This window comes from Aethalodelphis obliquidens, unplaced genomic scaffold (assembly GCF_003676395.1).
Source record: "Aethalodelphis obliquidens isolate GAN/ISIS:26980383/991018 unplaced genomic scaffold, ASM367639v1 scaffold3, whole genome shotgun sequence".
NCBI classification, from domain to species: Eukaryota; Metazoa; Chordata; class Mammalia; order Artiodactyla; family Delphinidae; genus Aethalodelphis; species Aethalodelphis obliquidens.
In genome coordinates, this window is record NW_020837947.1 from 17633060 (window position 1) to 17659320 (window position 26261).

The window sequence follows — 26261 nt, forward strand, 5'->3', positions numbered from 1 at the left end:
GAGGGTTTTTCTTAGAGTTCCTGGTCCACACCAATACATGGTGGGGTCAAAGGAGTTTTCTTTATTCTCCTGCTGCAGCCTCTGTCTTTGACAGACCTTGTGTACCTGAGCTTCAGAAGTGAGGCTTTCTCAGCATCCCTTCCTCTGCTCCCTATGAATGACAGCCAGTCTCTACCTTGCACCATTGGTGGATCAGTGGATCGTGAATCCAAGCCTGCTCCTCCCCAGCTGATGGGCTTTATCCAGCATCAGTGCAGGGCTGAGACAGTATATTTTCTACCACTATTCCAACAATGTGCCAAACTTTGCCTGGATCCAGGTTTGGGCAGGTTTCTTGCCCATCCCTGCCTATGACAGCTTTTGTGTCCTATGACAGAAGTTCTGGGACACTGGTGGACTTTGTGCCTGTCTCCGAGGGGTAGAGTTCGTCATCACCTACATGCCTGCACCACTGACAAGCTTCCGCTGGTTTCCTGCCCCACTCATTCTTTCTCATGAGTATTGAGTTGAAGGCCTATGGTAAAAAGTGGTAAGTACCGATAGATACAGATCCTCTTTGCATCTGGCGTCCCTGACAATTTAAAATTGTCATGTTAGCCCACACTAGTTTTTAAAAATTCACAAAAATTTTACTTGTTGTCTTCACATCTGCTTTGATGGCTGCTAACCCTCCTTCTCGGGCCCTGCTAAAGACAAAACAATGATGTGTCCCTTCTCCCCTTGGAATTTAGATCATCTGACTACCTTTAGAACTCAGGTCTCTGATGGGACCAAAAATAGGCACAATACTGTACCTTATCCACCTTTTTCTCATGGTTAATGTGGGACCAGTGTATTCCTGTGGCTTTCTACACCGTAAATGAAAGCAGAACTCTAGAGTTAAATATTATTTAAAACAAGTTAATGATCCTATAGGACTTTACAGTATAACCAAAGGCTTTCTCATTATTTTGAAACTTTCCTTCTTTCCAACAAAATTAAGCCTCATATTCAGTATGTGAGTCTTTTTTCAGACTCAAATGATATGAAGGTATCCTAGGAATATTCCCATTAAGACACAGTGTTCACAGATGTAACATGGGCTGAGTCTTACTGGAATTGAATAATATGTCAGCTAATTCTTCAGAAGAGGCTAATTCCCTCTTTTATAATTAAGGCCTAGAAGACAGCCTGCTTCTCCAAGTTTATAATTGCTACTCAATTTCAAATATCTATTCATAATTTCAATTGCAAAATAAGACCATTAAAACACATGAACCTAAGCAAAGTGGATACTTATTACAAATGACTAAATAGATTTTTTAAGCAAACAAATCAAGACTTACACATGACCCAAAAAGGTACCTTTAAAAGTAATTTTTGTAAATAGTGCTGCAATGAACATTGGGGTGCATGTATCCTTTTGGACTATTTACAATAGCCAAGACATGGAAGCAACCTAAATGTCTGTCAATAGAGGAACGAATAAAGATGTGGCACATATATACAGTGGAATATTAGCCATAAAAAGGAATGAAATAATGCCATTTGTAGCAACATGGATGGACCTAGAGATTATCATACTAAATGAAGTCAAACAGAGAAAGACAAATAGTATATGATATCACTCATATGTGGAATCTAATTAAAAAAAAGATACAAATGAACTTATTTACAAAACAGAAGCAGACTTACAGATATCAAAAACAAACTTAGAGTTACCAAAGGGGAAACGTGGGGGCAGGGATAAATCAGGAGCTTGAAATGAACATACACACACTACTATATAAGATAAATAACTGTTTAACAAAGAGCTACTGTAGGGCTTCCCTGGTGGCGCAGTGGTTGAGAGTCCGCCTGCCAATGCAGGGGACACGGGTTCGTGCCCCGGTCCGGGAAGATCCCACATGCCACGGAGCGGCTGGGCCCGTGAGCTATGGCCGCTGAGCCTGCGTGTCCGGAGCCTGTGCTCTGCAACGGGAGAGGCCACAACAGTGAGAGGCCCGCGTACAGCAAAACAAAAAAAGAAAAAACAACAAAGAGCTACTGTATAGCACAGGGACCTCTACTCAATATTCTGTGATAAGCTATATGAGAAAAAAATCTAAAAAAGAATGAATATATACATATATGTATAACTGAAACACTTTGCTGTACACCTGAAACTAACACAACATTGTAAATCAACTATAACCCAATAAAATTAATTTTTTAAAAAAATTTTAAAATAAGAAATGTTTTAAAAATAATTTTTGTTGGGAGACAATGCTTATTAAAACAGTAGAGCTATGTACATGATCAAGATATTAATAAATCGTTTCTCCTGAAAAATGCACAGTTCTAAGAAAATCAGACTTGTCTCGTGATAGTCACATTTCTGTTTTGTCTTACTTTTTATTTGATTGTTTGGTATTTGGGACTAAAATAGGACTACCCCACTAACTAACTTGTTTACCAAAATGACTTTCAACTGTTTCCAAATCCCACCTCAAACACCAAATATGCCATTATGGATATTCAAAACTGTGCTGGAGGCTAAGAAAGCAACTCAAATTAACTTCAAGAAGTGTTCCAAGAAAGAAAAGAATCATTTGATTAAATGCCTGCTTCCAATACTATTCTCCACTGTCTAAAAGAAGAAAAGCCCCGATCTTAAGAACTTATCTTAAACTAAAATCACAAGTTATGTATTTATTAGCAAAGACATTAATTCAGTAAAAACTCCTGAAAAGCAGAACCAAAGAAAACCAATATTTGCTTTGCAGTGTATGTACCACAGTAACAATCATACACAGTTAATGATGGCTACTCACTTCATCAGTGAATGCTCAAGATTAACAGGGACTTTTGTCACCAAACTGGTGTGATTTAATTTATATATGACTTTCTTTCCAGTCTCCTTTTGCCAATCAGTATTTGTAATGCATGTGGAAAGAATGAAGGAATTCTCCTTATCTTAAATCAAACACGAAATATGGATTCATTCTACCGTAAGTCTATGAAATTTACACTTATTAGTATGTGATTAAATTTTAAAAATAAAGTAAAAATCTCCAGGACATATCCACTCCCTACCCCACAACTATGCCTCATTTTTCCCACCTATAAAACAAGGATAGCAAAAATAGCATCTTCCTCAGAGACCTGTGATGAGAATTGAATGAAATAATGTGATAAAGCACTCTTAGCAAATAATATAGACTGTTATCACTATTATTATCCTGCACAAGGGAGGTGGTTCGAGGAAGAAGAGAAGTCCTCCCCTGATGTGAAGAGGAAAATCAGACGTAGCCATAAATAATTCATATAAGGTTGAATCAAGAATAAGTCTAAATTTCACAGTGAATGAAATCAAAGCACAGTGAAAGGTGTTCAGACTACAGGGTGAGTTCCCTACTCTAGGAAGCTCTTGCTTTTTCAATTTGCCTGCTTTCAAAAGAACACCATCCCTCTCCCCGTTGCCCTACAAATCACTCTTAATATAATTTAGCATGTGCATCCCCAAACAGCAATCTTGGGGATAACAAAGAAGATCATGCTTCCTATCAGGGAGCAGGACTAATATGCCTCAGCAGGTCAAGCATGTCACTGTCACAATGTTTTAATAAACCATCAGAAGATTCAATTCACCCCCATTTTCAAGGTAAGTATATCAATACAAGGAACCATATTAACAGAGATAAACATATGGCCCAAACTGCTGTGCCAAGAAGTGGCGGTGAAAACTCTGATTTAAAATGATACAGCAAGTGGCTTCCCTGGTGGCGCAGTGGTTAAGAGTCCGCCTGCCAATGCAGGGAGCACGGGTTCGAGCCCTGGTCTGGGAAGATCCCACATGCCACGGAGCAACTAAGCCCATGAGCCACAACTACTGAGCCTGCGCTCTAGAGCCTGAGAGCCACAGCAACTGAAGCCCACGCTCCTAGAGCCCACGCTCCGCAACAAGAAAAGCCAGCCACCGCAATGAGAGGCCCATGTACTGCAATGAAGACCCAGTGCAGCCAAAAATAAACATAGATGAAATAAATAAATTTATTTAAAAATAAATAAAGGGCTTTCCTGGTGGCACAGTGGGTGAGAGTCTGCCTGCCGATGCAGGGGACACGGGTTCGTGCCCCGGTCTGGGAAGATCCCACATGCCACGGAGTGGCTGGGCCCGTGAGCCATGGCCTCTGAGCCTGCACGTCCGGAGCCTGTGCTCCGCAACGGGAGAGGCCACAACAGTGAGAAGCCCATGTACCGCAAAATAAATAAATAAAATAAAGTAAAATAAAATAAAATGACACAACAATAAAACTCAAAGTTAATGTCACCAACCTAACTCCAACTCTCCACCACCTCTCCGTGATGAAGTAGGTCTCAAAAGAGTAAACTATTTTGCATACCCTCTGGCTCCACTCTAATCTATAATGGATGCAATATGCATATCCTGAATTTTTCTCCTACTGTGCAAACCAGAGATACAGGGGGTTCGTGCAATCCCAGATAGCAACGAATCCCCTCTTTTCTTTAGATGCCTTATCAATGACAGGGACTAGAGCACTGAACTTGGATGCAATTAACAATTCACTGAATTATCGTTTTTTTCTTTCACATTTAGGTAGAGCTATTTTTCACCTTAACTGGATCCTGTAGTTAGCAAGTTCTAAGAATTGCTCAACGGTTTTTTATGTAAAATATTTTCCTCTTCATAAAGATTATCTACTGCTTTATTACTTTCTGGCCATGAAAATATTGCTGCTACTTAATGCAGTACTACTTTTGTCAATCAAGAGTTTCCCAAAGGAGCATCTCCTAATCCGGCAGTGTTCCATTCTGCATTGATACATGGTTACTTTAAAGTGCCTATATATTTATTGCGTGATTGACGGCCAGCTTGGGAAGCGTGGGGTGCATCCATTTCTACACACTGAGCTGAATTCAGCACCTGAGGTAGGTATTTCTTCCAGAAACATACCATTCTGTACCCCATCTTTAATCCTTGCTTCAACGACCTTTTAAAAAAGTCATTCTTTTTGACCTGTCAACACATGTTTAAATGTAAATCAAGGATTTGTTATAACAATATTTCTTACAGAGTTTTCCAACTTCATCTTTGTTACAATTGGGCTACTGTTTCTACGCAAAGCCAAACATTCAAATTAAAATGAACGCCACTTCAATTTCTTTTGCAAGGGTTTTCAGTTTAACATGGCATCTGGCAAGCAGCCCCCATCTGTATTGTCCACCAACAGGCCTTGGGTAGGGTGAGGGCAGGAAGGGAGCAGACTAGTTGATGAGGGAGTACAAGGGGGTGGGGGGAGTGGGAGAGTGGGAGGATGAAGGAAAAGAATATAATTCTGGAATCTGGGAGCAATTTCCCGAAATATACTTAGGGGGGAGAAAAAGCCCATTTTGGCTGTGAAAACAGTAAAATCAATAAAGATTCAAGTTAACCCCTCACCCCCCTCAGAGTCTCTGCCCTCTGGTTCAAAAACAAAACGTCTGCAAAACCAGAAAATTCAATCGTTACTCACAACTATGTGGCTGTTGTCTTTTGAAGGGTGCGGGGCTGGTCCCCACATCTCACTGCTGTCGCTGCCTCTCTTGCTTGTCTAGACAGAGACGGCAACTTCCAAAAAGCTATTGGCAGGAAGTCAACTGTAATAATATCATGACAACAACTGCCACAGTAGTTACCAAACTGAAGGTAAATGTCAAACATCGTTCCTGAAAGAAAAGCTATGTAATGTAAAAGAATGTCACAATAATCTGGGAGTAAGATCACAAAATTCCTCCTCTCACACTCAGGTGGCTTCAAAGAGAACACTTAAGGATGGTTTCATGTTAGGAAATTTGTTCATGCAATACATCACAACATTAGGCCCAGGAAGAAAAAGACTTTCAATTATTTTTAAGTTGCTACAAAGGTATTTAATAGAATCAAATATCCATTCCCAATAAAAATGCCTACAAAATTAGGAAAACAAAGATGCTTTTCAACATCATGAAGAGTATCTTTTTTTGGGGGGGGTTGTTTGTTTTTACATCTTTATTGGGGTATAATTGCTTTACAATGGTGTGTTAGTTTCTGCTTTATAACAAAGTGAATCAGTTATACATATACATATGTTCCCATATCTCTTCCCTCTTGCGTCTCCCTCATGAAGAGTATCTTAAGCTGAGAGCCGATGGCAGAATAATAACAAAATACTTGTAGCATGTCCATTAAAATTTGGAATAAGACAAGAACATCTAATTATCACTATTATTTAACAATGCTACATAAATTCTAGCCAATGCAGTAGGACCAGAACACAGAAATAAAAGCTGTAATTCCTGTAAAGTAGGTGATAAAACTATCACCTGTGTATGATTACATATAACATTAGAACTCCATCTTTTTTTTTTTTTTTTGCGGTACGCGGGGCTCTCACTGTTGTGGCCTCTCCCATTGTGGAGCACAGGCTCCAGACACGCAGGCTCAGCGGCCATGGCTCACGGGCCCAGCCGCTCCACGGCATGTGGGATCTTCCCAGACCGGGGCACGAACCCGTGTCCCCTGCATCGGCAGGCGGAGTCTCAACAACTGCGCCACCAGGGAAGCCCAGAACTCCATCTTATATCATGTCCCAAAATAAATTTCAGATGAATTAGAGTTAAATGTAAACCTAAAACCAAATAAATTAATTAGAGATGTAGGTAAATATTAACTGATCCTGGACTAAAGAAGGGATTTATTATAAGAATAAAAGTAATCACAAAAATAGATTGATTATACTTCTCCATTAAAAAAAAAGGTTCAATACAATCCCTATCAAATTACCAATGGCATTTTTCACAGAACTAGAACAAAAAATTTTACAATTTGTATGGAAACACAAAAGACCCCGAATAGCCAAAGCAATCTTTTTTTTTTTTTTGATTGATTTGAGTCCTCTCCCTTTTTTTCTTGATGAGTCTGGCTAAAGGTTTATCAATTTTGTTTATCTTCTCAAAGAACGAGCTTTTAGTTTTATTGATCTTTGCTATTGTTTTCTTTGTTTCTATTTCATTTATTTCTGCTCTGATCTTTATTATTTCTTTCCTTTTACTAACTTTGGGTTTTGTTTGTTCTTCTTTCTCTAGTTGCTTTAGGTGTAAGTTTAGATTGTTTAAATTTTTTAATTAAATTATTTGTTTATGGCTGCGTTGGGTCTTCATTACTGAGCACCGGCTTTCTCCAGTTGTGGCAAGTGGGGGCTACTCTTCGTCGCAATGCGTGGGCTTCTCATCGTGGTGCCTTCTCTTGTTGCCCAGCACAGGCTCTAGGTATGCGGGCTTCAGTAGTTGTGGCACGCGGGCTCAGTAGTTGTAGCTCGCAGGCTCTAGAGCACAAGCTCAGTAGTTGTGGTGCACGTGCTTAGTTGCTCCACGGCATGTGGGACCTTCTCGGACCAGGGATCGAACCTGTGTCCCCTGCATTGACAGGTGGATTCTTAACCACTGTGCCACCAGGGAAGTCCCCAAAGCAATCTTGAGAAAGAAAAACGGAGCTGGAGGAACCAGGCTCCCTGACTTCATACTATACGACAAAGCGACAGTAATCAAGACAGTATAGTACTGGCACAAAACCAGAAATATAGGTCAATGGTACAGGATAGAAAGCCCAGAGATACCACGCACCTGTGGTCACCTAAGCAATGACAAAGGAGGCAAAAATATACAAGGGAGAAAAGACAGTCTCTTCAATAAGTGGTGCTGGGAAAACTGGGCAGCTACATGTAAAAGAATGAAATTAGAACACACCCTAACACCAGACACAAAAATAAACTCAAAATGGATTAAAGACCTAAATGTTAAGGCCAGACACTATAAAACTCTTAGAGGAAAACATAGGCAGAACACTCTTTGACATTAATCACAGCAAGATCCTTTTTGACCTACCTCCTAGAGAAATGGAAATAAAAATAAAAATAAACAAATGGGACCTAATGAAACTTAAAAGCTTTTACACAGCAAAGGAAACCATAAACAAAATGAAAAGACAACCCTCAGAATGGGAGAAAATATCTGCAGACAAAGCAACTGACAAAGGATTAATCTCCAAAATATACAAACAGCTCATACAGTGCAATACATAAAAAACAAACAATCTTCTCCAAAGAAGACATACAGATGGCCAACAAACACATGAAAAGATGCTCGACATCACTAATTATTACAGAAATTCAAATCAAAACTACAATGAGTCGTCACCTCATACCAGTCAGAATGGCCATCCTCAAAAAATCTACAAACAATAAATGCTGGAGAGCGTGTGGAGAAAAGGGAACCCTCTTGTACTGTGGGAGGAATGTAAATTGATACAGCCACTATGGAGAACAGAATGGAGGTTCCTTAAAAAACTAAAAATAGAACTACCATATGACCCAGCAATCCCACTACTGGGCATATACCCAGAGAAAACCATAATTCAGAAAGAGTCATGTACCACGATGTTCATTGCAGCACTATTTACAATAGCCAGGACATGGAAGCAAACTAAGTGTCCATCGACAGATGAATGCATAAAGATGTGGTACATATATACAGTGGAGTATTACTCAGCCATAAAAAGGAATGAAATTGGGTCATTTGTAGAGACGTGGGTGGACCTAGAGAGTGTCATACACAGTGAAGTAAATCAGAAAGAGAAAAGCAAATATCATATAATAAAGCATATATGTGGAATCTAGAAAAATGGTACAGATGATCTTATTTGCAAGCAGAAATAGAGACACAGACCTAGAGAACAAATGTATGGATACCAAGGGGGAAAGGGATGCGGTGGGAGGAATTGGGAGACTAGGATAGACACATATACATTATTGGTACTATGTATAAAATAGAGAGCTGATGGGAACATACTGTATAGCACAGGGAGCTCTACCTAATGCACTGTGGTAACCTAAATGTGAGGGAAGTCCAAAAGGGAGGGGATATCTGTATGTGTATGGCTGATTCATTTTGTTGTGCAGTGGAGGCTAACACAACAGTATAAAGCAACCATTCTCCAATTAAAAATTAATTTAAAAAAAGAGAAAGGAAAACCTAAAAGGCAAATGGTAAATTGAGTAAAATATTTTCAATTATTATAACAAACAAATTATGTACGTTATTGTTATTTAAACAGCTTTCTGAAATATGGAAAGAACATTTAGCCTCAACAGAATCATAAGGACATGAACTAATAATTTAAGATAGGTCTTCATATTGAGAATAACTTTATAATCACAAGATTTTGTATTATACAACAAAGATTAGCCAGATGTTTTGAGGAATTACTGTCAGTTATTCTTTGAGGCACTTTTCATATACTGTCTCTCTGATTCAACACCCTTAAGAAGTAGGTAATATTATACCCATTTATAGATGAGACAACTGAGTTTTAGAAAGATTAAATAATTTGTCCAAGTAAATGGTAAAAAAGAATGTAACTTCAATTCTATCCAAGTCTGTACCCTCTATATTCCTCCAGTCCGGAAGAAACAACTAAAATTATTGATAAGGTGGAATACATAGGAGTTTTAAAATTTTGGACATCCAAAAATAAATCATTAAAATCTAAGGTAAACCACACTCTGAAAAATCTCTGCAACCTCTATGCAACAATGATTATTTTCCTTAATATATAAAGAGCTCTTGCCAAGCAACTGGAAGTGGTCTAAGATCAACAGAAAAAACAGGCAAGTACAGTGAATAAGCAATACATAATTATAAAAGCCACAAACATGAAATTATGTAAATCAATAATCTAAGAAATGTCATTCAAAGAATGATGAAATATTATTTCTCAAACATGACATTTTCAAATTATGAAGAAATGTAAATAATCAATAATAACATGGGTGAGGTTTCAACCCAATAAGAACATGGTTAAATTAATTATGGTGCTAAACTAAGATGGAATATGTCTTAGCATTAAAATCACTTTTCAAATGATATCTGCCAACATAGGACTAGCCTTATCCTTACTCTTATCCAATACCAGATTTATGCATGTGTATAAGACAGAAATTCTAATTCATAGGTGATTTTTAAAGAAATACACTGTAGTGTTAGAAACTGTAAAACAGACCATTTTAAATTTCTTCTCAGTCTGCTTCAGTGTTCTCCAAATTTTCTCAATTCAGTCTATTCACTTTTCAATCAGAAATATTTTCAAAATTGTATTAGAAACAATGATTTATTCACTATCAGTAAGAGCCCTTCAAATTTGTGAAGTTCTTTTAGAATTTACAAAACAACCTCATAAATATTATCCCATTTAATTCACACTACAACCTTTTGAGATAAATACTGGCATTATTTTACAGAAGAAATAACGTTTCTTAAACTAAAAAGATCACATTTCCTCATGTCTTCCAAGGACAGGGCAGAGAGAAAGGGCAGGCAAAGAAGGGGCCCTTAAAACAAAATGAAATTTTAAATTATGAACAAGACCTATAGAAACTCTAAACAATGTCAGTGATAAAACACTTCTCCCTGAAAAAAACCTTTTGTTGGCCTAACTTCTAGCTGTCACAGTTACTGTCGAGTTTCAATGGCATTTACATTTGCTTCAAATTAGCATCTTCAAATTAGCGGGCCTCTCACTATTGTGGCCTCTCCTGCTGCGGAGCACAGGCTCCGGATGCGCAGGCTCAGCGGCCATGGTTCACGGGCCCAGCCGCTCCGCGACATGTGGGATCCTCCCGGACCGGGGCACGAACCCGTGTCCCCTCCATCGGCAGGCGGACTCTCAACCACTGCGCCACCAGGGAAGCCCAAATTAGCATCTTTTATTACCCGTCCTTTTATAGGCATTGTGTCCTACCTGGGAGTTAATTCACAGAACTCCTGGTTATATGGTTGGCACCAACCCACGAACTTTGTTTTAAGAGTCCTTTCCAAAATAAGTTTGTAGGACTTCCCTGGTGGTGCAGTGGTTAAGAATCCGCCTGCCAATGCAGGGGACACGGGTTCAATCCCTGGTCCAGGAAGATTCCACATGCCGTGGAGCAACTAAGCCTGTGCACCACAACTACTGAGCCTGTGCTCTAGAGCCCGCGAGCCATAACTACTGAGCCCGTGTGCCACAACTACTGAAGCCCGTGCGCCTAGAGCCCGTGCTCCGCAACAAGAGAAGCCACCGCAAGGAGAAGCCGGTACACCACAACAAACAGTAGCCACCGCTCGCTGCAACTAAAGAAAGCCCGGGTGCAGCAACAAAGACCTAACACAGCCAAAAGTAAATTAATTAATTAAAAAAAAAAACCTTAAAAATAAATAAATAAAGTAAGTTTGTAAAAGTTGTCATGTCTCTCCCATGGTACTACATGAATAAGTTAAACTGTAGATTGAAAATAAACAATGATAGCATTGTGATTTGTAAAAACAAAACAGAAAAACGTGAAACTTGAGTTAGTTCAATTCCATTATTCTTATGACCACTTAGAGTTTTTATATGTGTTGAAAAGTCAAAACAGTGAAACAGAGTACAAACTGCAATGTGCAATATGTTAGTTTGGTTAAGTGCAAATTCTATTTTATAGATGAAATGTTTTTATTAAATTTGAATTCTTTAAAACTGAAATATATTCCTTATTTTAACTGTTAACTGTTTAAAACTACAGAAGAAATCAAGAAAATAATTGCTGTGTATTATTCCATGACTTTTACTTAAAATAGCTTTGTCAAATAGAGGTAGGGTGTTAAAAAAATATGGGTGTCAAATACAACAGGTACACTTCTAGTCTTATTATAAAATTATGGTATGCTCTAGGGAAAATATCTTAAAATTCGGATTTTGGTAAAGAATACAATGCTGATTGTTTTCCTCATCTTTCGGACATGTTCCAAATGAAGTAGGTCTTATTTTGTTTGTATTTATAACTTTATGGAAACATAACAGTAAGGTTTTAAGAGCTCATTAGACCATTTATTTCAATTAGAAGCAGTAATGAAATCTCTTTAAACTATTAGATGTCACTTAGTCTCTATGTAAGACGGATTGTATGCTTAATGCCTTTTGGCATGATCCACAATTATTTGCCCTTAATACTTTTTATATTGACTGAAAACAAGGATTCCCTTCCTACTTCTCCCAGGCGTCCTCAAGTCCAAATCAGCGGTTGATCTGAAATAGCATTTTTCATAAAACTTAGCAAATAACTGTTAAAAACTTTTTAACTCAAGTGTTAGCAATAGTATAATAAGCCTTAGCTATAGCTAAGGACTCGATGCTGTTTCTAGCTCTACACAGACTATAACCTTGAAAAGTTATACCAATCATGGTCCTGGGTGTACTTTCCCTCACCATGGGCAATGTTCTTCCAAATACCTTAGGATATCCCTTGTTAATTTCAAGCACCAGCGTTGGTTGAGTCCGTGTCATCTGACTTACCTTACTTCAAGAAAATTCATTTCAGAACATATTTCTGGTGAACTAGAATCTAATTACTTACATAATCTGAAAAAAATGTGCTTTTTATCAAAATTTCTTTCTTATTTTTCATGGCATGCATTAGACAACTACCTAAGAGCAGACAAGGTTCATGAGGCCCCACCCTTAGTACTGCTAACCCTGCCCTGAGCATCTTTTCCTCATTGAAGAGTGAGGAAGGAAGAATGAGCACAACTGAGACCTCTTTAAGACTGGAGATGCCAGTGCAGAGAAAAGAGCTTTCTTTTTTTTTTGACCTTTATAATTTTAATAAAAATTAGAAAATAATAATACGTACCAAGAAGGAATAGCTGTATTTTTCTTCCCATCCACAGAGGCAGTAGTTAAGAGTGTGACCTTGGGCAAGTTGTATGACCTTGGGCAGGTTGCTTAACCTCTCTCTTTTTTTTGCTCCTTTTTTAGCTTCCTTTTTTTTTTTTTTTTGCGGTACGCGGGCCTCTCACTGCTGTGGCCTCTCCTGTCGTGGAGCACAGGCTCCAGACGCGCAGGCTCAGCGGCCATGGCTCACGGGCCCAGCCGCTCCGCGGCATGTGGGATCTTCCCGGACCGGGGCACGAGCCCATGTCCCCTGCATCGGCAGGCGGACTCTCAACCACTGCGCCACCAGGGAAGCCCTTAATCTTCCTTTTTAAAAAAATTTTCATTGCAGTATATTTGCTTTACAATGTTGTGTTAGTTTCTACTGTACAGCAAAGTGGGTCAGTTATACATACATACATATATATATATATATACATATATATATATATATCCCCTCTTTTTTGGATTTCCTTCCCATTTAGATCACCACAGAGCACTGAGTAGAGGTCCCTGTGCTATACAGTAGGTTCTCATTAGTTATCTATTTTATACACAGTATCAATAGTATATATGTCAATCTCTCACTACCAGGTGACAGTTTTGAACATTCCAACCGAATTTTGAAAATCTAATTTTTGAAGTTTTTACAAATAATTTTCATTATTGTATCCTCAGGCCTGCAGAAATGACTGCGTATCACTGGTACTAAAAATTTACTGCTGATTAATTACCAAATCCCCCTATTATCAGGAGTAAGACCTGGGCCAACAGGCTTTCCTGTACACAGCCAAGACATGACCACTATGATGGCGGCTGAAATGTCTAAGCAAGGACAGGTACGGGGTGGCAGGAGCCAGGCCACCCATCTGGCAAATGTTGTTTGCTCAATGCCTGCTAATATCCACAAACTTGGTTATAAGAGTCATTTTCTAAAATAAGTTTGTAGAAGTTGTCATGTCTCCCATGGTACTACATGAATCAGTCAAACAACAGATTGAAAATAAACAATGATATTAGCACCATGAAGGCAGAGACATTCTTGGGAGAAGGAATATTTACTGTCATTTCAGCTTCTGCCAGGACCCAAGGCACAACTCCAAAGGACGTAAGCATGTTCTCTGCCAACCTCTCTTTCCTTTCTAAATATTCTTTCTATATCCTTCACCCTGGCCCCAAAAAACAGAAGCCCTCATGCCACCTGTCTCTCCAAACACCTCCATCCCAAGCCATCTCTCCCCAAAATCCATGAATAACCCTGTTACCATGAGAGTCTTATTACTTACGGTAATTAAATTCACACTGAGGCGTGAATGAAGCTTAACACTCCTACAGCATTTTTAAAATAACATTATATTAACTCAGCTCTACTTGGTAGTGTGTGGCAAGGAGATATTTTTCAGTGAAGAAGTCTGTACACCTTCCCCGTCCACCATCTACCCTAGAGCCTGCCTTCCGCTTTTCCAAGTCTGCTAGAAAACAGGATACTTTTACAGTCCCATACAACCCACATCTACCACAACCCCCAGGCACAAGCACTGCCAAACTTACAGGACGCAATACAACATCACATAGCTTGTAACCTGCAGCGCAAACATAGGAATGGTGAGAGTACTTTCTATTCACGTAGAGCTATATATATCCTACAAGCATTATTGTATAACGTTTACATTTAGGCATAGCTATAAACACCAGATGCATAATACCTAGTATTTGTATATTAACGCAATACGCTCCGTAAACCTCTGATCTCTCCATCTCCCCCCTCACTGGTATCATGTGAGCAGACAGAGAAATGAGGGCTCTTCAACGCCATCCCCACAAAGTTCCCAGTCTCCTCATCCACCCTTCCTCTCCGCCCCTCTGTCATGGAGAAGGCATCCCCCCACACACTGGAAGTGTGTTCCCCTTTTTTTTCCAGTGCTCTGGACACAATTCCCTCCCACCTCCTTGATCTCTTGGGTGGTCTCCCTTCTCCCACATCTTCACCCGCTCCCTCTCTCTGGCTCCCTCCCACCAACACTTAGACATGCTGTAGCTTCTCTCATCCTTAAAAAAAAATACAAATTCACAAAACTCTTCCCTTGACTCAAATTCTCCCTTCTTCCTCCAGCTATAGCTTTAGTTCTATTTTCTCAGTCTGACTTCATTAAAAAGTTGCCTATAGTACATCCAGACAATGGACTATTACTCAGCGCTAAAAACAAATGAGCTATCAAGCCATGAAAAGACACAAAGGAATCATAAATGCCTATCACCAAGTGAAAGAAACCAATCTGAAAAAGTTATATACTATGTAGCCTTTCCAAATATGTGACGTTCTAGAAAAGGCAATACTGTGGAGAGAGCAAAAAATCATTGCTTGCCAGGAGTTGGGGGAAAAGAAGAATGAATGGGCAGAGCACAGAGGATTTTTAGGGCAATGAATATACTCTGCACGATACCATAAAGATGGCTACATGTCATTCATTATACATTTGTTCAAAGTCAAGAATGCACACCACCAAGAGTGACCGCCTAATGTAAGCTATGAGCTTTAGGTGATTATAATGTATCAAGGTAGGTTCATCAATTGTAACAAATGTCCCACTTCTGGTGGGAGCGAGGAACACTATGCATGTATGGGACAGGGGTATATAGGAACTCTCTGGACCATCCTCTCAATTTTTCTGAGAACCTAAAACTGCTCTTTAAAAAAATTAAATCTTAAAAACAAAAGTTGTCTATGCTCCCTGTTTCCACGTCCTCTCATTGGTCCATCACTTGAACCTGCTATTTCAGAGGTCCCCACTGGCATGGCTGCTACTTCCCATGGCATGGATATATTTAGTTCTCGTCCTGCTTGACCGGTCTCTGACCTCCTGACCAGTCCCTCCTCCTTGAAGCGTCACTGCTTCCACTGACTCACCCTTTCTGCCTCCCTCGAAGGTTCTTCGTCCTCTGCCCATCTCCCAAATCCTGGTGTTCCCCAAGGTTCTGTCCTGGTCCCTTCTCCCTTCTCCCTCTACAGATCACTCGTATTTGTGGCTTCAATGTGCAGACTACTCCCCAATCTGTATCTTTTGTCCCAGCATCTCTCCTCTGCTCCACAACTGTATTTCCAACTGCCAACTAGACAAATATGTTCAAATATGCCTCCGGCATCAGTATATTTAAACCTGAAGGCAACATCTCAGTTTCCAAACTTGCTCTTCTCCTGGGCCTCTTGCTCAGGAAAGGGCATCGCAATCCTAAATCAGAAATCTACACGTCATCCCAACCTCTCTCCCCTCATCCCTGTCGTCCAAACAATCATCCAGTCCCGGCAATTCTACCCCTCAGTTACCTCCATGGCGCCTCCCAGCCTGTCGCCACGCAGTCCAGGCTGCCGGCAAATCTCTCCTGACACTGCAACCTCATCCTAATCATTTCCTCTATCTCTGGTCAGGATTCATCAATAGCTCCCCTCTCGAGATACACTCCAGCGCCTACATATTACTCCAAGGCCATCCAGGACCAGCCCCTGCCTGTCTCGCCATCTCTTGCCACTTCTTCCAAGCATTCCGTGCTCCAGCCAGACTGAATTCCTTTAAATTCCCGGTGCCCTGCTGCACTTCTTCCCTTTCTGGCCCTTTGCACACACTGTTCTCTATACCTAGAACACTTGTTCCCTTAGGACCCTCCTCTCCTTCAGGCTAAACCCTCCATCCTTCAGTTCTCAGACCAAAGGCCAGTTCTAGAAAGTCTGCCATGATCCCCCTCCCCGCAAACTAGGTTGGAAGCAATCACTATACTTTATCATTGTTGTTCATCCCATTTTATGTCTTCCCCGCTAGATCCCAAGTTCCTTGAAGGCAGGACTTCTGCATCCTGCCAATCACAGTAACCTGGAGCCTGGCAGAGCCTCAGCATAGAGAAGCTTGATAAAGTATCGAGAACATGTACACAAAGCTTTTCCTAATCCTTACTTTGTGAAAACATATCCCCACTTCATTAAGGTAGAAATCACAGCAGTTGGAGAAGCTAAGGACAGAGCAGAAGAGGGATTCATCCAATGTTTTTAGATGTCAACCAGCGCTCTTTCCAAGCTCCTGGTTTTCCAAAGCTGGATTGCCTTGGTACAGAGAGAAACTTACTTTTCTTACATTTTAACTCACCTAAAAGAGGAAAGTGGCAACTGTTGATAAGACAATGAACACAGCACTGCAGCACAGTTCCCGGTAACATTAACTGTTATTGGGGCAATACCACAATCCTGCAGTCCTTTCAAGTAATTCCTGGGAAAATTCCTCAACTTACTTTCCTCTGTAAAGATTCACTATTCCTGCCTTGATCACCCTACATAAAATCCGCTTTCAAACCATCTAATATTCTCACCAAAGTACAAAAAAATTACAAGGATCAGCCATGCAAAGACTATAAAGGAGACGTGAGGCCTCTCTAACAAGCAGAATTCCAAATGCACAGAATGAACACTGTGTTCTGATCCTGACAGAGCCAAGGAATCTGGAGAAATTAAGAAGTGGATCACACTTTAAAGAGTCCTGGGCTTCCCTGGTGGCGCAGTGGTTAAGAATCCGCCTGCCAATGCAGGGGACACGGGTTCAAGCCGTGGTCTGGGAAGATCCCACATGCCGCAGAGCAACTAAGCCCACAACTACTTGTGCGCCACAACTACTGAGCCTGTGCTCTAGAGCCCGTGAGGCACAACTACTGAAGCCCGCATGCCTAGAGCCCGGGCTCCGCAACAACAGAAGCCACTGCAATAAGAAGCCCGCGCACCACAATGAAGAGTAGCCCCTGCTCACTGCAGCTAGAGAAAGCCCGTGTGCAGCAACAAAGACCCAATGCAGCCAAAAATAAATAAATAAATAAATAAATTTTAAGAAAAGAGTCCTAACACTGTTGCAGAAAACAACTTCTTAGATCATTTAAAATCCAAAATTTAAGAAGCAATGCATACGTAGGCAACAAATTCAGAAAAAGCAACATGATCTGGCACTATACATGTGCATGCTCAGTTTGGGGTACATTAATTGTATTTTAGTTTCTATTTCAGTGTGTGTTTTTCTTGTAACAAATACATGAAGTGACAGAATTTTTTTTACACTTAAATTCGTCAGCTCCATTTTTTTGGTCCCCACTTGGAGCATCGATGAAGGAGGTACACAAACACTTCTGGCCCCATTTCATTCTTCATCACTTTGAGAAATTACATATGTGTAGAAAGTGAATGAGGGTATATTTTTACTATCAAACATTATTGTTATGGGATTTATATAGAAGTTGACAGAAAGTATTATTTACAAAAGTAAATAGTACTACAATGTAAGTCGAAATTTTCTTCGATAAATTGCACTTACTCAAATGCACTACCATCTCACACACTGATCTAGGCAGGAATGCGCAGTCCAAAGCCAATGCCCAGACATTCATGTCCTTAGAACCCTCTTCCACTTATCCTTTTCAGCTTCTGACTTTGATATCGAGGCCTTTTTAAGCATCAGAATCAAAATGTGTTACATCATCCCCACCTGCAGCCCACACTCTCCTCTACCCACCCAGCCCCGTACCCAGCTCTTCTGAAGAAGCAGCAAGCCCTAGTGATATGAACTTGTACCCGGCATCCCTTTCTGGCCAGGACTTGACCTCTGCCCTCACCAGGTGCCCAGGAGCTCACACTCTCTCAGCCTAAGCCCACCTCACTTCCCAGGATGTAATCACAAAAGTCTGACTGGCCTTGAACTCCTTTGACCTGCCATCTCCAGGAACGAGCCTTTATTTTACACTGATGTCAGAGTCACTGTATACACACTACACGTATCTCCACCTCTACCTGCCTGGGAAAACTGTGTTCTCCCCTTCATCGCCCTGTTTGGGGCACATAGCAGAAACACAGTCAGAGTGGGTAACTGGAACATGTGTTTAACTTAAGGCAAACTGTCCTCCGGACTTGCCCTCTTTATATAGCTCATACAAAACAAATTTATACTCTTAAGCAGGTTGTCTCAGTTGCCTGTCTTACAAGATAACCTATGGATAATATTAAACCTTCTATTCTCATCTACCCTAGATATTTTTATCTACTTTTTACAAAGTTTTCTCTTGAACTTCCTTAAATCCAGACGTTATGACCGTAACTTAGGACTATAAAGCAACGCAAGTGCCCTAGACAAGCACACAACATTTGGATTATCCGCACACAACATTTGGATTACCCGCATGTCTCTGCTGCGGTGCTGTGTCTACTCCCCTCCAGCTACAGCATCCTTGCCACCATTCTCCGCTGGGCTTCTCTCTATGTCTTGACTTTCCCGCTGAGGTGCTCCTTTTCCTGGGCAACTCCCGGCAAGCTTGAGGATTACATATACTGTTTACTTCTCCCTTTCAAGTCAGGACCCTCTACCTGGATGGCTGCAGAAGCCTGAACTGAACGGACTCAGCTGGTGGCCGAGCTCTTGTGAGAAATTAAGACTTTCCGTAGTTAATTATTAAAGGCCCAAATCCACAGTTCAGCCTTCCTCACAGATCGGCTGCCATACTTTCCCAGCTTCTCCCCAGGGAAGTCCTCACTGGTGATGGAAAATCTCACTTCCTTGTGCTGTGCTCTCCTTTCCTACATGAGAATCCACTCAGGCTTTCTAGAAGTCACAGCTGTACCTGCTTCATCTCATCTGGATTAATAATCAACCAAACCGGTGACCCAGCAGCACGCCCTCAGTGACCCCATTACCACCAATGTCCTTAGCACCCATTACCTCCCTACACTTAAGCTGAAGGAACTTATCCCAAGCGGACTGACTTGTGTTTTGTTAACTTTTCCCCTAGACTGTTCATGTCAATCGTTCACTTTTCAAATTTGCAGCTGGGATTCGACTTTATGGAATTGAGAGCAACAGGGCATCATTTCTCACTCTTTGAAGGAAAGGGTCGGCCAATTTCCCTTGGGAGCTTCTCAAAAAGGTGAGAAAAAGAAAGGTCGAGAACAATGTGGGTTTTAACCAGTCTTCTGGTACCTTCAGACCCAAACACTCCCACGGAGGGTATCATGACTGTCCTGTGCTCCTGGAGAAGCACCGCGCACCCAGTTCCTGACCGAGCCTACGCGGACACTTGGTCCTAGTTTAGAAGTAACACCTGGGTGAGGGATCCTGTCGTATAAACCGTTGGTGGCACCGGGAAGCAAGGAATAAAAAGCGAACACAGAAAGAACCCAGAAGAGAATCCCAAATACCCAGAGCCTCCTCGTCTGCCGTCGTTTCCTGGGAAAAGCGGGCTGCCAAGCCTGGGCAGGAGCGGCCGGGCCGCGTCCCTCCCGCCGCGCGCCCACGCCGCCTCCTTACCTTGCGGGAGTACGGGGGCTTGCTCAGGTGGATGCCGTCGCGGACGAGCTTATCCCTGATCATGATCTTCAGCTTCAGCTTCGGGTAGCTCACCAGCTCCCTGCCGCGAGGGGCGGTCGTCAGGCTGCGGGGGTCCCCGCGGGGGCCCTGGGCCTGGCCGCCGCAAGGCTCCCCCCGGCGGCGAGTGGGGACGGCGACCGAAGGCGGCCCGGGTGGCGCGGGCGGCGGCTGCGGCTCCAGCGTGAAGTAGAGGCCGGCGGCGGCGGCGTCCTGCTCCCGCAGCCGGCGCACGGCCTCCAGGATGCGACGCCGGTGCGCGGGCGCCAGCACCCCGATGGCGTCCAGGTCCGGGTCCCCGATCTGCTTGCACACCTCCAGGTCATCGTAGCCGTTATCCACGAAGGACTCCGCGTACTGCGGGAGCTGCAGCGCTTTCAGCCACTCGTAAACTATGTTGGTGCACATGGTGGGACTGGAACCCCCGCCGGCAAACGGCGTCCCAGCGCCCGAGCGGCACGGCCGGCACCAGTTCTGAGAACTTTTAATCCTCTCCTCCAAAGGGAAAGAAAAAAATCTCAGTGAAGTTTTCCTTTTAAAGAAAAGGATAGGGCCGGAGATAGAAAGCCATCAGAAGCCTGAAGAGGGAGAAGCGGAAAAGCGGCAAAGTGAATTCCCCAAGCAGCCTGGAGCTCGCAGGCACTGGCGGCTGGGGGAGCCGCTCCGCGCCGCCCCTAGATTCTCCGCCGCCGCCGCCGCCGCCGCCGGCGCCTAGGGGAGGGGCGCGCGGCGGGCGCGCGGCGGGCGCGCGAGGGGGCGGAGGAGGGCGGGGCCCGGGCACACCCCTCGGACCCGCGCGGGGTCAGCGGCGCGTCGCGCCGCCCAGGACTTTCCGCAGCCCGGACCGTCCTAGGGCTGCGCGCCGCATCTCAGTTTCTGGCCGCCGCCGTTGGCGTCTGAACGCGCGCCCCACGCTGCGGAGGCAGCTCCTCGGCGCAGATCCGCGGCCGCCCAGGAGCGCCTCGTCTTCGCTAGTGCGAGTCACTGTCGTCCTCCTAGCGGAGAGGGGGTGTCTCCTAAACTGCCGGGCTCCCGCGGATGCCTTGGATTGCTTTTCACATTTGTTTTTAATCCGCTTTCTCTAGCTCGTGGAAATCTCTGCGCTCACTTCTTCCCGAACCTCTCTGGCTGCAGCCTGCGCGCTCGCCGGTCGCCCACGGGCACTTCCCCAGGCTGGGAGAGGCTGGGAGAGGCTGGAAGGTCAAGTTTCCCTTCTCCTTTCCCGATCCGCGTTGGATCCCCCTTGCTCGGAGCCCGCGCGCAAGGCCGGAGCCCGGCGTTCTGGCTTCTCCCAGGAACGGCCGCTCGGCGCCCGGCCGCGGCGCTTTGGCTCGGCGGGTGGGCGCGACGCGGGGACCGCCCGTTTCAGCCGGCGCTGCGTGCGGCCCCTCCTCGCTGCAGCTGGGCACTCTGGGCGGCGGGAGAGGCTGGTACTTCTGCCTGGCTCTCCCTTCTTAGGCCCCCGGGTCTGCGAAAGTTTGGGACGGGTTGTACGAAATTTCCCCTCGGCTGGCGCATTCCCTGCCGCCCCGCCCCCCCCCCCCACCCCGGCGACTTTCTGCCGGGTTCTCTCACCCTCGTCTCCACTGTGCTTTCTTTCTGGTCCCCCACACACCCCCGCCAGCACTCTGCCCTGCCTCTTCGGGTGCTCTACCCCCAGGGATGACACTTCGAGGCGTTCAGTCCAGGAGCCTGGGGAGCAGAGCTTACGCCTCCCGCCCCGGGATCGCGTGGACATCGATACACCAGCACCCAGCTCGCGTTAGAGGAGACGCACCAACCTCCGCCCGCCACACTTTCTCTCTAGGGAAGAACACCATCTACCGATTTTCCCTTTCGTGCCCAATGCCTGAACAGGCCCCTGGGGCGGGGACCCGAGGAGCAGGTGGAACCGCCGAGTGCCTCGCCCGAGTTTCCTTAAGTGTGTTGACCTCTTCTTGGGGCTAAGGGAATTTTGGTCTAGGTACTCAGTGGGGCAGGTTCACTGCCTCCACTCTTCGCGGAAGGGCGTTTCAACTTCGCACCTGACCCATTTCAGGACCAGAACTGGACACTTTTCCTGGAGTCGCCGTGGGGCGTGCCAGCCGCTAGCCCCGACTAGACGATGATTTCAGTGTCGTTTCCAGACCTGCTCATTTAGCCTTCAGGGCAGGGAGGGGGTCCTCTTTCCTAAATCAAAAGAGCTGAACCCCTTTGGGGACGTAGAGCCCTTAAAGAATCAAATGACAGTTTTGGCCCTTTGGGCGGGCAAAACAACCCACCTAGGTGCACCCAAAATATTGCCTATAGCTGGGGGCAGGGGGAGAGGGTGGGCCGGGTTCCCAAGCCTCCGGACTCGCGGATACCACATTAAGAACAGTTGCCAGGAAGGATCTGCCAGGAAGGAGTCTGGTGAGCGTGGGGAGTCGAGCGCGAAGAGCTGTGGGGCTGCATGTAGCCCGTCCCCCACCCCCGCTGGGTCGCCCGGGTCACGCCTGACGGAGCTCGCCCTAGGGTCGCCGGCAATGCTAGGTTGCGTTTCTCCCGCGCGCTTGGGTGCTGAAAGCACCAAGCCCCTTCCGCCCGGCGCAGCTCGCCGTCTCTCTCTCGCCAAAGCAGGCTCACAGTGCCCCCTAGCGATCGCGCGGCCGAATTTTAACAAGTTGTTCAAGCACCCCTACCCCCAAACTTACTCAGCCAAAGAAGTGAGCTTCAAGGCTTTATATTAGTTCCCCGACCCCCTTTTAAAATACAAATGTTTACAGCAGGTTTACCTTTGTACCCCGACACTGTTTCATAAAGACCTTTGACTTTTAGGAGGAAAATACTCCAGCAGTTTGAACTATGCTGCTAAGAACAGAAGTTACAGCAGGTTATTTATTTGTAATTTACCATACGCCAGGTACTTACACATATCTCCTTATATATGGAAAGCCGTATTATTATCCAGCATCTTACAGAAGAAGAAATGGAGGCACCGAAACATCAATTTGCCCACCCACCCCACCCCAAAGATGTCACTGTTCACGATAGAGCAAGGGCCAGAACCCTGGAGGAATAAATTCAGCGCCTGTCTTCCAGCCAGGAAACTTCCTCGTCTCCAGAGTGTGCTGGGTAACGTGCAGGAAAAATTGGTCTGGTTGTAAGAGGGGAGCGCTTTTTGTGTTTAGACTGTGAAACTGAAAGCTGCAGGGATTTTTAGTGCTGTGGCTTTTTTCTTTCCCCAGTTGTGTGAAAAGTCGAACAGTGTTACCGAGGGGTTCTTTGCTTAGTTATATACAGCTTTTTCCCCTCTGGGAGCTTGAAGACACTCACCTTGATCATTAATCCCCAGTGACGGCAGCAAGTATTTGTATTTCCGTTTTATAATTACGCAAACTTGTTTGGGGGAAGATAAACTACTTGTCCAAGGTCATACAGTAAATCAGGGCAGAGACAAGAAGATACCTGCCATGTCAAAGTGTCTTCCCAACCGGTGGCTGGGATTCTCCCTTTATTTATGTGCAAAGCCACTATCCAATTAGGAAATAAAGCATCCTGGTGCTCCCTTTGAAAGGGAAGGCTTTTATAAATCAATCGCTGTTAATCAGTCATAAATAAAACTTACTGTTACCTGTAGAGAAAGCCTGCTATGTGGAGACTTCACTAGTCTGAACTACTGAGACACTTTTTCCCTTCTACTTCTCTTATTTCCTACACTTGCTCAAGTCTTTTATTTGTGAGCCCTCAAGGCTACTATCTTTCTTCTGCTTTGCCTTAGCATACTGAACCTCTTAATAGATTTAGTTCCAGAGGCAACTACATATAATCGCAAATACAAAAGTTTTATAGGCTAAACAGGAGGGAGAGACACAAGGCTAAAGTCCAAAGTACAACAGGCAGTTTTAAGATTTAGAACTGTAGTGTTTTGGAGCTAGAAGGCCATTCAAGGTCATCTCAAACATCCATATTTACATGAAGGAAGTTGAAGCTCAGGAAGGTCAAATTACTTACCTAAGGTCACACCGCTAGTTTGTGACAGATCTAGGACAGGAACCCAGATCTGTTTCCTCCTATGTTCTTCACAATGCACTGCGTTACCTCATTTTTTGCTGTAAGCGCCTGGCTACTGTCAAAAACATTCATTTACTCATCAAACGTTTATTAAGTAGGCATTTCAGTGCCAGGCACTGAAGCAAAAAGAGATGAGATTTCCTTCATTAATTGGAACTGGAGAGATTTCAGCATTCTAAATATGTAGAGAATAAACCCATAGTTTTTTGTATGTGAGTTCATGAATTAAGAAGATTACAAAGGTGATATTTTCTTCTATCTTTAATTAATTATTCAAATTCCATGAATCTTTACACTAGCCAAAATGTGTAATTAAACTATTTTACATCCAGACAGAAATGTATTTAAAAAAAAACAAGTGGCTATTATGTTTCTAGGCACAGCCTTGGAACACCAAATTAATTTACTTAACACACATTGTCGAGTACCTATAATTTTACAAGTATTTTCAAGTGGTATTGCTTTATTAGAATCTTTTTCTTTTTATAAAAATGTTCAAAACATTTATAATGCTGATTATTATTTAATATGTTTGGAGCCAGATTTTTTTTGCAGAGAGGACTCCTTGCCTGATGAAAATTAATGGGAAAATAGGTTGTAGACAACGTTTCTTTTTGTAGGCATTCTTTGAGAACTGTTCTGTAACGGTAATAACTATGGCAAAATGCCTGTTGATACTCAGTGTAATAAATTAATGATAATTATATTCAAGTTTTAAATTCTAAATCTCAAAAGACAGCTTTTCTACTTTGCTCAGACTCTGTAAACTGACCTAAGGATATAGAGTGAAAAACAATTTGTTTTGAAATTTTCTCGGTGCCACTTAAGGTTTCATACCACTTTTTTTCGGAATAAATTGTTTGCATGTAGGGTGTGTAAAAATTAATTTCCATTAATATCTATTAAACATCAGTCCCCATTGTGTCTAGGCTTGTAGAAGTCAAGGATATATAATATTAATCTTAAAATGCAGAATATGTCTTGCCTCTGTTTAAACTATGAGCTAAAAAGCATCTAGGAGGAGCGGATGCCATAGGGAGAAAGGAGAATAATGGACTTGAGTGATGTAATAGGCAATGCGTTCTCTGGTGGCTGGGAGTCAGACGTTGGGTTGGCAACTTAATTGGGGGCAGGCTGGGCGGGGGCACCTGTTAATATGTCTGAGCTGTATACATTATACTTGTGTGTGACAACACGTATATGAAAGAAGGAGAGACACGAAGCAGTAGGGAGTAGCAGCAGGATTCCATTAGATTATTCATTTCTATTATAACAGACCTTTCTTTCTTTAAGGAAGGAACAAAGGGTAAAAAAAAAAAAATGTTCAAAAAAGTCAGAGACCTGGAGATCACTAACAGAAAAAGCCAAGCAAGAGACTAATAGTGATAGAAAATAAAATGAGATCCATTAAAAAAATAATAAATCTATGCTCTTATCTCTGGTAAGCCCGAAACATGCTGTATTTTAAAATTCACTCAAGAAGAGGAGGAAAGGATTGATTAGTTCAGTGTTTCCTAAAGTAAAGATGGTAGGTGAAGTATTTTGTTAAATGATAGGCAGCTCTTAGGAGTACCTTTTTTTTTTTTAATCTAAATCAGCAAAGTTAACTTACCACCTGAAAGTTAGGTTACATAATCTCATACAAGTGAAATGATATTGATAAAAACTATTTCAGACAAGTGCAAGTTATCTACCTAATCACAAAAACGAAATCATTCCATTTATGACCAGGTGTCAAAACTGAACACATACTAGCTGTTCCCATCTAACAGTTCATTTCCATTCAGGTGTTAGGACAAATGGTTTGGTGAGGCTACTTCCTGAGATCTGTTTGGCTCCTGTGAATGAGAGGTTGTAGGTGGTCTCTTTTGAGACAAAGTAATTTTATGTGTTTGTTTTCAAATCTTTCTTCCTCCTTATTTGGTTCAAATTTGCTATTGGAATATACACTCTAAAACTCTTGAACCCTTAACTTATAGGAAACCTGCAGTAATTGGGGCTCCTATGGAAACCTTAGGCCTTGTTCCTTTTCCAGCTTTAGAGAGAGGCAGGTGGACTGTCTGTGACCTTTGAGGTCACTTTGGATATACATATGCAAACTCAGACCTCATTTATGGGTGTGTTAACAT

At 43.0% G+C, this 26261-nt stretch overlaps 1 protein-coding gene across 1 annotated transcript in view; it reads right to left on the reverse strand.

The window, feature by feature from the left end:
* The window catches only part of SAMD5 (sterile alpha motif domain containing 5), a 53271-nt gene extending 32763 nt beyond the window's left edge, over nt 1-20508 (reverse strand). The window contains exon 1 of the mRNA XM_027079339.1: nt 20044-20508. Within this exon, the coding sequence (XP_026935140.1) occupies nt 20044-20508 (465 nt within the window). The remainder of the gene's footprint in view (nt 1-20043) is intronic.
* Between the last annotated feature and the right edge of the window lie 5753 nt (nt 20509-26261).